Here is a 12339-nt window from a genome sequence, read left to right as displayed (position 1 = left end):
GGCGAAGCCGGACCTCCCCCCGCCCCCCGCCGGCTCCGAGACGTCGGCGAGGCCGCTCGCTAGCCTGCCCACCTTTATCCCCCCCCGCTCGATCTCCAAGAGGCGGAGGCGCCGGGGGCAGCGGCGAGGCCGGTCTTCCCACCCCCGGCCGGCTCCATGGCGGAGGTGGCGGCAGCGGCGAAGCCGGACCTCCCCTCGGCCCCCCGGCCGCCTCCGAGGCAGCGGTGGCAGCAAGGTCGGCTACAGAGCGTTCGTGCGCATGCGCACAAACGCTCTTTCACTTTCGGGGGGATTTAAACATCCCCCCGATATATTTTTTTAGTTTTTAGATTTTTGTGCACCCCTGGGGACTGCCCCAAGAGTGCACAAACCTCCCCCTCCCCCCCAAGTGCCCCTGGAGCGCGGATTTAGAGATCCACACTCCGGGGGCAAGTTCGCTATTAGATATATAGATGATTCTCATACACACCTTGTCCGCAGTTATCCACCATAAAAAACCACACGACACCAGTGAAAGAGGATGCCGTCTAAAAAACCTTCAGTTTATTCATTAGAATTCAGCAAGAAGAACATCCATTTTAAAAACACAGGAAAAATACATTTAAAAGTTTTAGAACCAGTGAAAAGAAAACCAACCAAATTTAATGAAATTCAAGTGTAATGAGGGGGGGGGGATAGTTGAGGGAGCCCCAGGGATGGAGTGAGAACTGGCCCAGATGTTTGATCCACCTGTGCAGACAGGAGCAGTTTATATCAGGCAGTGATTAAAAGATCCACTGCGAGCCAGTAGGTGCTTCACTGTGAGAAATCACACTGGCTTCTGCAGGAATTGTTACAATGGCTTCAGAGTTCCAGTGCAATTCGTAAAACGACTGTCACTGCAGCCCGTGCAAACTGGATGTCAACGGTCTTATTTGGAAAAGGCTTCTTTATAAGCACCCTGACCCAGCTCTAGTGGTGGGGAGTTGCACATGATTAGCTGCATGAGAATGCGGATAGGAATTTCCGTGGACAGCGACACAGCATGGGCATGCCACCCACGTTGTGTCATTGCCCACACTGCATGATCCACGTGGAAATCTGGACAGGGACTTCTCTGTCTAGCCTTTTGATGTCAACATTATCTCAAAAGAGCTACATGAGCCAGAACAGACCCTACCTATGAGACTTGATGTTCTCCAATGGAGTGCTGAAGCCAAGCAATGCTGGGGGTGGGGTGGGGAGGACACTTGGCACCATCCGAGCCCTCCCTTTGTGCTTAAAGCCAGGAACAAACATTCTCTCAGTAATCTTTACAACAGCCCTGTTAGGTAGGGTTAGCTCCATTATAAGGCAGCTAGAGGACTGAGATAACAGCGCGCCCAAGGGCTACCCAATTCACAGCAGAGGAGAGTAGTAAACCAGCACCCTTCTTGGCCGACCATGCTACAATGGCTCTTATCTGCACTTGCCAAGTGACCAACATATAATCTCCTTTCCAAACTGGAAGCTCGTTTGCAAGCTCCTGCAAAGGTACTGCCAACTTCATCAGTTTCTTCCTTTACACACACTTCTCAACCAGTGTTCCCTCTCAGCTGAGTTAGTGTGAGCTAGCTCACAGCTTTTTAGCCTCTGGCTCACACATTTTTGTCTTTGCTCGGGAAGGATGGCTCCAGAGCAAACGAATTCATGAAGCAGCCAAATCGCTCGCACACAACTTTAATGCCGGTAGCTCACAAGGTAGAATTTTTGCTCACAAGACTCCACAGCTTAGAAGGAGCACTGTTCTCAACTATGCTACATCCAAGCCCCAGGCCATAAGGGGCGTGCCTTTCTTTGGGGACACACACAATCTTTAGTCCCGTACAGACCATCTCTTTCCACTCCTGCCCCTCTCTCGCGGTTGTGAATGTACTGTGCCCATTTCCCCTCTGCTAAGCACAAGACGAAATGGACCGAGCACCTTAAGGAAAGAACATGCGTGAATTCACATCATGAAAAGTAAAAAACAGAAAAAAGAAACAGGGGGGGAAAAACCCTTCAGAAACTATTTGCAAAATGGGGAGGCCTTCAAATACATCCATCATGTTAACCATTGCATGGCATAAAGCCTAGCTGTTACTGATCCCTTAGCTCAGCAAAAAAGGAGTGGAATATCACTGGAATGCATTTGGTTGTTTCCTTCCTGGAACAGGACCAGCCCTTTACCCTCCAGGGAGAAAAAAATGTACTATTTGTTCTTTTACTTTCATCCTCTCCCAATTCCTTCCTGTAAAACCATCACAATCTGGAAGAACCATCCTCGCTAAGGCTACCTGGATGGATCCTACTGCAGGGACAAGATCTTAACTAAGAAAACTCACAGCAAGAAAAGAGGAGGGATTCACCCACAGGAGTTCAGTCACGGGAATGCTTGGGCATCAGCATTCTCCCCCCCCCCCTATAATTCTTTAAAGTATTCAGAAGAGAACCATCTGTGATAGGCATCAATTTTACAACTACAACAACAAAAATGACATGACACCCAACAGTTTTCTAGTTTTAAATAGTAACCCAAAATCTCCCCCCCCAGTTGATAAATCAAAACCCAAAAACAAAACCCAAAAGAAATACAAGATAATCTCAACAGATAATAAATTGCTATCAAAACCATCAAGGTATAGTCATGTCCCGGAAAGAAAAGGGGAGACAAAATGAAAAAGGAAGGGGAGGAGCTTGAAATCTTCCAGTACATCTGTCGGAGTAAAAACAAACAATACAGAATTGAACATGACACTACGAACACATTTCCCCCTTTCTCATTGCACAAGTGATAGCAGCACCCATACGTTTTTCTTCAAAACTGTAAACTGCACCTTTTCTTTTAAAAGTACAAGTTAAAACAACAGTCCTAGTGAAAAGCTTTCCCATGAATGTATATAAAATGCAAGGAAAAAGAAAAAAACATATAAAAATAGATAAAATTGATCTTATATGCATATAAAAAGAAATCTCAAATGCAGTGTAGACCTAGCACTTGGTAAGCTGACCTGAATGATCACTGGGGGAGAACCGTGGCTGCAGTGTTGGAAGAACGAACAAGAAAGCACTGTATTCCCTTCCATTTTGTGAAATCCAGGAATCGCTTTATTGTTCTGGAGGCAGCCCATGGAGCCAAACAGTGGTGACAGTCACACAGTCAGAGCCCTGGGCTGCCACACCCCCGGGCCGATCCAGAGGACAAGACAGGCAGAAGCCCACAAACACGTGCCTGTGCTTCTCAGATGAACAATGGCAAGAATGACACATTGAACTAGTCCCAATTCTTAAACGTCTGCAACTGCAAACTACACAGAAAGGAGTAATCGCCACATCAGCCTAAAGTCTTACTTCGCATACTAACATAACACAGAACCGTGATACAACTTCAAAATTCTGGTCCTCCTGCACCCTTGGAGAAGGAGAAAGGAATCAGACTACTGAGTTTGTGCATGTGCACAGGTGTTGGCGGCTGCACACACCATCTCTGTTCATTGTTTACGGTGCAGGACTTAAAAGATGTTGAAAATGTAAGCTTGTCGGTGGCTTGCCTTTTCGCAGTGGGAATAGCAGACGAGGGTGGTAGGGCAAAGCTCTGGCTTGGTTCCTATCACCCCTCTTGGGGACACCAATCACGCCTTTGGCTCCCAGCCAATTTGGCATGGCTCTATCGTCTAGACTTTAGACAACATTAGATCTTTCTGCAACTCAGCTGTTCCCAAGAGCTGAACGGGGACAGCACTGCCGCCAGAAGATGCCCGGCTTCTCCGTCCAAAGGCACCCCCCAGATCCCCTTTTGTGTCATTTGAACTCCAAGAGCCGTCTTATGCATTACGCCAAATCGGGAGGTACAACCCAGGACTGTGCCATCTGACGGCATGCAGGGTGTGTGTGATACTGTTTTTAATGTTCCCCGTATTAAAAATGCCCCACAACCAGGGGTCATTTCCTGCAGGAGCGCACAGGAGCGGAGCTCCGGCAGTAAAGAGCCCAGGGGGCGGGCACATGCAACAAGCACCACCCCCTGCTCCCAGCAGCCCTCAGTCAGAGCAAGAAGCAGCCAGGTAAGTTGCAGAGCTCCCCCTGGTCCAAAACAGTCCAGGGGCACCTTCAAGACCAGGTTTTATTCAGGTACAAGCTCTCCCTCCTCTGCGAGGACAGATCTGTACATTCCCGCCCCCCATAGCTAGCAATCCAAAACAGTCCAGTGGAGCCTGAGCAGTGGGTGGGTCCAGTGATGTCAGGGGGTGTGACATATGCACATAAATTATGCTAATAAATTATGCTAATGAGCTCCTGCACCTCTTTTTCTATGAAATGACCCCTGCTCCACACCTATTTAAAGACTGATACCTCACTTTTTGATCCCACGATCATCGTGGTGGCTTACAGAGCCCTTAACCTTCTGCCATGTACTTGAGGGTACAATCCGGTGGTTTCCCCTCCCATCGAAAGCCCCAAGGCAGCCAGCATGCCAAACTGAGGCTTATGCTGCACTTTTGTGCTAGTTTTCTACATACAGGGATTTTAAAATATATATATATATATGAGAGAAATAATACTTTAAAAAGAGCCTCTGGGCTTGTGCCTAATCTGGGACAAGCCAGGATTCTACCGTCTCATTCAGTGTAACGTGCAAAGGACTTTACTAGCCCAACAGTTCCTGCTGCAGCTCTCTTCTTTTCAACAGCTGAATTTGAATCCAGGAGAACCTCAGAGAACAGCAAGATTCTGAGGGTATAATCTGACGGAGGGAGGTCGGACACGCGAATGCTTACCCCCCCCCCCAATCTCATTGGTCTCTAAGGTCCTAATGGACTTGAATCTGGCTGCTCTTTTGGAGACTAACATGGCATGGCTACCCCCTGAAATTATCTTCCTTTAGACAGGTGGAAATCCACCAAGCAGGAAGGGCCACAGGACCAAGCCCCCTCCAGGGCAACATTTCCATGTGCTGGTTCTTGCCCCCAGATGAAGTAAGACTACACATTTATGAGATTTTTTAAAAGCAATACATTCGAGAAAACCCTTTGGAAACAGGTCAATTTACCAAGGCAGAGCCCAACAGTTTGTACACATTAGTATATAAAATGGTTTTTTTTTCTTTAAAAAAACAACCACCAAATCATTCCATTAAATATGTACAACCAAAAATGCTAGAAGACACACATTTACAGATAAGAACATTCTAGTTTTTTTACATATACATTAGCAAAAGTGACACCTTTTGACAACAAACTTCACGAGATGTCTTTGGTGGCATGTTTAAATGGAAAAGATACCCCCCCCCCCCCAACACAGCCAAGAATACAAGGCCAAGAGTGGCCACTGTGAAAAGCTGTCCACGGTGCAGACGGTTTGATCGTGAAAAAGAGTCCTGGTGTGTGAACGACAGCAAATCAAAATGGGGATGGAATGAGGCAGGCCCACGATCCCCAAATTGGAACCCCGTCTATCATACAGGATTGTTCACCAGCTGCCTAACAAACAACACCACCCCCCCTTTGGCAGATGTTGGTAGATTGAATATCACCCCCCTCCCCAATCCAAATGCCTCCTTGTAAGACAGAAGGAAACCGATGCTGATTCTCCCCAAAGCTCCAGCTGCCTCCTAGATTTCCCACATCAACATTGAGGGTTCAGGGTCACCTTATTGTCTCAGGAGAAGCTACAGCTGGAAGCAGAAGACAGGAGCTATTCCACTCCACGAGTGTTCACTTCTGGCTTTCTGGATTCCACCCTTACCAAACTCCTGTTGAGCTGCCTGCCACCGGCTCAGAAGATCACACCTCTTGCCAGCCTGAAATAGACATCCCAGTATGGGAAGATTTCAGAATCTGGATGGATCGTCTTGGCCGGCCACTCCAACATTCATTTATGGCAAATCTTAGATTTATGCTTGCTTCTCAGAAGCTCGGTCCCTAGTTAGGAGATCCTCCGTCCCACCCGTTAGTAAACTCGAAGAGTAGGAAAGAGTTGAAGGAATAATGCAGTTCTCAGAGAGGCAAGAACTAGGAATGGAGTAAGCCACAAGTTCTCACAAAGGCTAAAACTAATCTATGGAGGACCAAAGGCTATTCCCCTCCCATAATAGGTAAACAGAACCTGAATGGCAGTGCAGGGGCAAAAAGCAAAGGAGAGTTATTGCCTTTAGGCCTCGTTTCTTTTTGCTTCCGAAGGTCATCTTACTGGCCAATCTTGGAAACAGGATGCCCACACAGACCTCTAGTCTGACCAGCAGGACTCCAGTGTCCACTTCAGGTGGTAGACAGAAAATGCCATGGAAGTAGCGTGTGTGTGGGGGGGGGGGGGGGGGGGGAATGGGACAGATTTGATCTCCAGAGCATCAGTCCACCAAGAAGCCTTTCTGCACAAAGCTTGTTGAAAGCACCCCAAAGCTCCTGCTTGTTTCGACAACACTCACGCAGGGCGATTCCTCAGCGGATTGTGCCCTTGCTTAATTCATCATTGGGTTTGTGTATGCCAAGGTGCCATTTGAGTATTCTGCCTTGGGCAGTCTTGGACCAATCCTAGGCTGGAGAGAGAGAAGAGCCCCCCCCCCCCCCCCCCCCCCGCCACCCCCCACACCGCCCTATCACCGACACCCAGCTATTTGACTTGTTATAGTACCCCCCCCCCCCCCCCCCCCCCCTTTTGCACCCTTCATCACAATCTACAGATTCCAGCCCGCCAAGATGATGTGAGGAAATTGCAACATGGCAACTCCAGGTGTTAATCCACTGACAGCTTTTCTGAAATACTGCAATCCAGTAGAGAAACCAGTTCCACCGGAGCAAATAGGCCATATTCACTAAGGTTTAGATTTCAGCCCAAGTATTCCAGCGTGACTAGTTCGGTGACTGAGCTTAGTTTATTCCAGGTACTGTGGGTACCCAGGAAAAGACAGTTCGGCCAGACATTCTACTAAAAGAAGACTTAAAAAAAAAATCATCCCCTTAAAAATCTGCGACTGTGTCACTGCTTTGCTGTCACTGCTCTCCCAAAAGCACGTCCTATCTAGGGAGTCATCTTCTCCCTTGTCCCGCATTGCCCATTTTAACCAACCAAGCTATTATCATAGCTTTGCAGCTGGTTCCCACCCATGCCCTCGACGTGCAAAAGGCTGTATGGATTTCCCCTGCCCTGTGGATGCAGCCATTCACTTTCCCACAAATGGCTTTCCTCAAGAAACTGGAAAACTGAATATCTACCACTTTTTAATCCTCAGCAAACCATTCCAGTTAAAACCACGAGTACCTAAAAGAAAAAGGGCAAGGCTTTGGCCACCTGCTGGCTTCGGAAAGTGACGCCGCCCCTTCAACTCAGAAGGCCAAGATTGAGAGGCTAACAGATGGGTCGACTGTGTAATCCAAGGTGCCCATGCGCTGGACCTGGCATCCTTCCTCCGGCCCTTTACCGGGCAGCTATGGAGGCTCACGTAGTGAAACAGCAATATTGTTAATCTAGGGAAGAGCACCAACAGCAGAATTCCCACTCTGCACCATCCTCAGCACTGAGGACGTTACCCCCAACTCTAGTGTAAAGTTAACGGTTTGCAATATTTCAAATCCCACCACAACCCTTGGAACCCATCCCAACCTAGCCCACTTCCGACCCTCACACCTGCTATTTGGCTGCCGTTACATTCATTGTGACATTCTGACAACCAGCCGAGGGTGTGTCCCAGCACCCGTCTCTCCCTTTCGGCAGGTTGTCCTTTGAGCTCCTGCAATGCTCAGCCTCACCATTGCTGCAGTGAAGCTGGGGCCCTCCTTCCACCATGTCCATAGGCTGATACGCAGCCGGCTTGTTGGGGGAACAGGCCAACGCAAAGCTGGAAGGTAATTCAGCACCGCTATCTCCCAAAGGGAGCACCCAAGCCAGCTTTTTAGCCACGCTGTCCCCGCAATGCCTGCGGGAGGTAGAGGATACTTCTTGCGACTCGACTGGAGCTTGCAGAGGGAGATTAGAAGGCCTGGCCATCAGTCTCGGCACCTGAGGCGCTGGATTATTGGTCCCATCGTGTTGAGGTCTCCCAGCAGTCTCCTTCACAGAGTTCTGCGGCACAGACGTGAAAGGCAACTCTGCATCGGGCAGTTCCAATGCTTCCCGTGTGCTCTGGCAGCCCAGTGCATTCAGATCGCAGTCCCACCGTTTTGCTTCTTGAGAAGAAAATTCATCTGCACCGCGGGATGCACTCCGTAGTCCTGGCCAAGGAAGGGTGCCTCTGCCTTCCGTTTCTTCTGCAGAACTTGGAAGGTTCTCCCGGCCAGTGCTCAGTCCCGGCGCAACAGAGTTCTTTTTGCAGCCGCCCCGTTTAGGCCAAAGCTCACAAGGCTTCAGGCCATTCTTAGATGGCTGAGAACTTCCAAGCTCAAACTCCAGACTCTCAGTGTCCAGGGACCGGCTTCTCCTGCAGACGGACAATGGCTCTGGCATGGGTGGGCTCAGCTCCTGAAGCCGGAGACAACGGGGAAGGCTTGCGACACCCCAGTTACAGCTTTGGAAAGAGCTCTGCGGGTACCCAGGAAACATTCTCTCATCACATTCAGCGAAGGATTCTTTCGGGACATAGCTATCGTCAAAGGCCTCAAAGGACACAGTAATATCCTCGTCGGTGTTCATCTCCAAGTGCTGCTCACACTCCCCTTCGCCTTCCTGCTCAACATCGACGATATCAAACGTGACCATAGTCGGGAGGGCGGGAAGGTTCTGAGTGAATGCGGAGCCAGAGTCTGAGCTCCCGAGGCTTTCAGAGAGGCTGGAGAAGAGAGTCCCGCTGCTAGTGAATTCCACCAGCGCTTGAGAGTAGTTCACAGCCTGCTCTGGCTCGCATTTGCTTTCTGTGCGGGACTCTCGAAAGTCAGGTTCGGTTCCGCCGTGATGCTCGCTCGGTGGGCAACTGTGGCGGCCGTGTGTTCGGTAGAAAGGGTACGTCACAGATTTTTCCAAGGCCAAGCTGCTCAAAGCATAGGACTCGAGCACCGTATGCTCCACATCAGAACCCAACATGACGCCATTTTTCACAAACTCGCTAAGGCAACTGCCATGGGCTTTGGGGGCACAACCGCCATCAGAGTGTTTTTGGGGGCACAGCATCTCCTGCAAGTCCCTCCAGTCTTGGTTTTCAGCTGAGATGCCAGCGTTGAGGCTTCTGCTCAAAGCGTGAGGAGCACCCCGCTCACAACCGAGGCAACTTGGACATTTGCCAACCAAGCCAGACATTCTCGTTTTACATTCACTGCACTCCTTCTCCCTGGGACGCTGGTCCTGGCTGAGCATATCCAGGTGCTTCAAGACCGGCTCTCGCTGCATCTCCCAATACAGAAGCTGCTTCTGAATGGCAGCCAGCCTCTCCTCCTCTGTTTCCATCTCTCCGCTCTTCTGCCCCATCATCCGAACCAAATCCTTCTCTGCGGGGAGAGTAAAGTCCAAAAACTGGCCAAAGGTCTTGGAGGGGGAAGCTTTCCTGTCAAACCAGGACTCGTTCCCATGAGAAGGACTCATGAGCCCGTCATCGGGCTCATAAAATTCGTAAAGAGCGTCACCGCTGTAGCTGTCCCTTGGGAGGCGATCCTTCTTGATTTCTTCATCTCCAGCTTCATCCTCAGGACCTGGGGTGGTTGAGTCATAGTAACCCTCATCGCTGTTGGGAGCAGATTCTTGTTGGTCACTGTGTGGCGTGAGGAGGTCCACGTCATGCCTCGTGCCTTCGGCATGGAGGTGAGGACCCTGCTTGCAACTGTTCACTCCCTGGAGCTCGCTGTTTGTCACGATCTCGGGTAGGTGGGTCTCGTAAGTGGCGGCGTCCCCTTTGGCGGCACCTTCCCACACCTGCTGGAGATACTCCTCCATATCATCAGGCATAGCCATCTCTTCCCCTCCACCCTGGTAAGTGACAAGGCAGGAACTCCTTTTGGTGGCATCCCTACTCCGCCCTGCAGAGGCGGAGCTTTCGGTGATACTGTCAATATCCGGCTCGGCGATAATGTCTCCACAGCCGGTGAAAGAGTCAAAGCTTTTAAGGGAAGTCACATCTCCAAATATTAAGCTAAGCTGGTCCCCAGAAGGGACAGAAGGAGGATCGCCATCTAAGTACTCTGGCTGCAGAGCATCTGGAAGGCCATCGTAGGTAGAGCTTACACAGAGGGTGTCACCCACCTCCAATTCAACATCTGGAGTGTCTTCGCAGCTCGCCATCCCAGTGCCCGCATCCCCTTCGGAATGGTTTTCCTGAGCTACCAGCTGGTCCGTCTCCTTAGATTCACCAAGGCTTGCCTTTATTCCAGGAGCAGCTTGATGATGAAGGTTCTCCCCGGGCTCTGGAGGAAGCACCATGCTTTTTAGAGCTGTCTTCTCGGAAGCCTGCTCGGTTTCAGCGCCCACCTGCTGGCTTCCTTGGCCTCGCTCTTCGGCCACGGCCCCCCTGGAAGTCCATTCTTGCAGCTCGGTCCTCTTCCGATGGTGCTGAATGCTGTTGAATAGCCCCTTCAGCCCTTTCTTAGGCCGCGGGAGGAAGAGGGGTTTCTCTCCACTGGGCTTCTTCTCAAAGACGTCGGAACTCCCACACAGAGAAGTCGACCGCCCAACGAAAACAACCTGAGGGCTGGTCTCCGTCGCCAAAAGAGCACTCTGGGAGCTCGGCAGCTGGGGAGAGGGGAAGTCCGTGCCACCGTCCGAAGGGCTCCGGAGGCGCCCCCCAGTAGCGTCCTCACATCCCACATCACTGAGGCCATCGTGAGTTTTGCTCTTGCACAGGCCCTTTTTAGAGGCTCCCTTCCCTTGGCCTTTGTTTTTCCCTCCAAAGAAGCTGGGCAGCGAGCAGATGCTCCTCTTCCCACCGAAGAGCTTGAAGGCCGTTTTCTTCAACTTGCCTGCGGCTGCTTGCTGCCGGTTCTGCTCTGCGGCTGCGAAGGAGGCATCGCTCTGTCCGGAGAGCCGGTCAGCTGCCCCAATCTCTTCCTGCGGCTGCCGATTATGGTCCTCGAGTCCACGAAGGGCTGATGGAGACCTGGCTCCGACTTTCTCCTCGATACGGGAGGCACCTGCAGCAGCCATTCTAGCATGCATGGTTAACTGCAAACGGAGAGTCTGGTGGCAGCATCTTCCTCAGCACGCACTGGCTGAAGCATCATCGCTCACCTGGGAAAAAAGGAGAGGAAAAGGGGAGAGAGAGAGATTATTTCACAGATGCTTGGGAGTAATTAAAACACATATCTAAATGCTTTAGAAGGGGATGTGGTGCTACAGGAGTGCACACTTTGTGTGCAGCAGTTCCCGGGTTCAATCCCTGGCCCCTCGAGTTAAAGGACCTCAGGGAAGGAAGTCCTTTCTTTGCCCGTGACCCTGGAGAGCTTCTATGAATCAGAGTGCACAGTACTGAGCTAAATGGATCAATGTTCTGATTGCACAGGAAGCAACTTCATACCTCTGGTCAAAAGCAGAGTCACAACCAGTGTTCCCTCTAAGCTGAGTTAGTGTGAACTAGCTCACGGTTCTTTAGCCTGCAGCTCACAGATTTTTGTCTGAGCTCAGGAAGGATGGCTCCAGAGCGAACTAATTTATGCAGGAGCCAAACTGCTTGCTCACAACTTTAAGGTCAGGAGCTCACAAAGTGGAATTTTTGCTCACAAGACTCCACAGCTTAGAGGGAGCATTGGTCACAACCACTAGCGTACTTAAAGCTTCAGTGATTTTAGCAGCTGCAGGTTGGCCAGAGGTACCGTGATGGCGTAAGGCCTACCAGCAGAATGTCATTCTGCTTAACAACAGTAATAACACATAGGCCTCTATGACCGGGGAAAAGCTGGCAGATCTAGGTGGGAAAATGTGATTTACTAATTGGATCCAACGGCAAATAAACAATAATTTTCTCTAACAAACACCAATAAATGGCTGCCCTGCTGTTCACCGCTCAGTCGGTCTTTCCCCTTCCTCCCTTTGCCGCAGCCCTAAGACTGATGAAAAGGAGAGCTGCTTGAGCTTATCAGTATGATAACGGATAAAAAAGCCTTTTCTTTCAAAATTAAGTGCAATCTTGCCAGTACGACGACAAGTGATTAATAAACAAAAATTGTTGCTAGCTCATCGGAACCAATGCTAGAACAAAACTTGAATCCAGTGGCACCTTTAAGACCAACAAAGTTCTATTCTGCGTACACACGAAAGCTTATACCCAGAGTAAAACTTTGTTGGTCTTAAAAGTGCCCCTGGATTCAAGCTTTCTTTTGCTGCTTCAGACCAACATGGCTCCCCACCAGAGACAATGCTAGACACTTGAGACAGAAATGTCAAAAAAAAAGTTCTAAAAACACCCAACTGGCCTCCTCGCCTGATTGCCTA

At 50.1% G+C, this 12339-nt stretch overlaps 1 protein-coding gene across 1 annotated transcript; it reads right to left on the bottom strand.

The window, feature by feature from the left end:
* Window positions 1-7623: 7623 nt before the first annotated feature.
* AMER1 (APC membrane recruitment protein 1) lies at window positions 7624-11055 on the bottom strand. The gene has a single exon (XM_015418080.1). It carries the CDS (start codon window positions 11053-11055, stop codon window positions 7624-7626), a length of 3432 nt encoding a protein of 1143 aa, XP_015273566.1.
* Between the last annotated feature and the right edge of the window lie 1284 nt (window positions 11056-12339).

The sequence above is a fragment of the Gekko japonicus genome, unplaced genomic scaffold (assembly GCF_001447785.1).
Source record: "Gekko japonicus isolate JY-2015 unplaced genomic scaffold, Gekko_japonicus_V1.1 scaffold1397, whole genome shotgun sequence".
NCBI lineage: Eukaryota > Metazoa > Chordata > Lepidosauria > Squamata > Gekkonidae > Gekko > Gekko japonicus.
This window is presented reverse-complemented; position numbering and strand designations above follow the sequence as displayed.

Excerpts from the sequence above, each read along its gene's own strand:
- AMER1 (XM_015418080.1), bottom strand. The coding sequence starts at position 11,055 with ATGGCTGCTGCAGGTGCCTCCCGTATCGAGGAGAAAGTCGGAGCCAGG.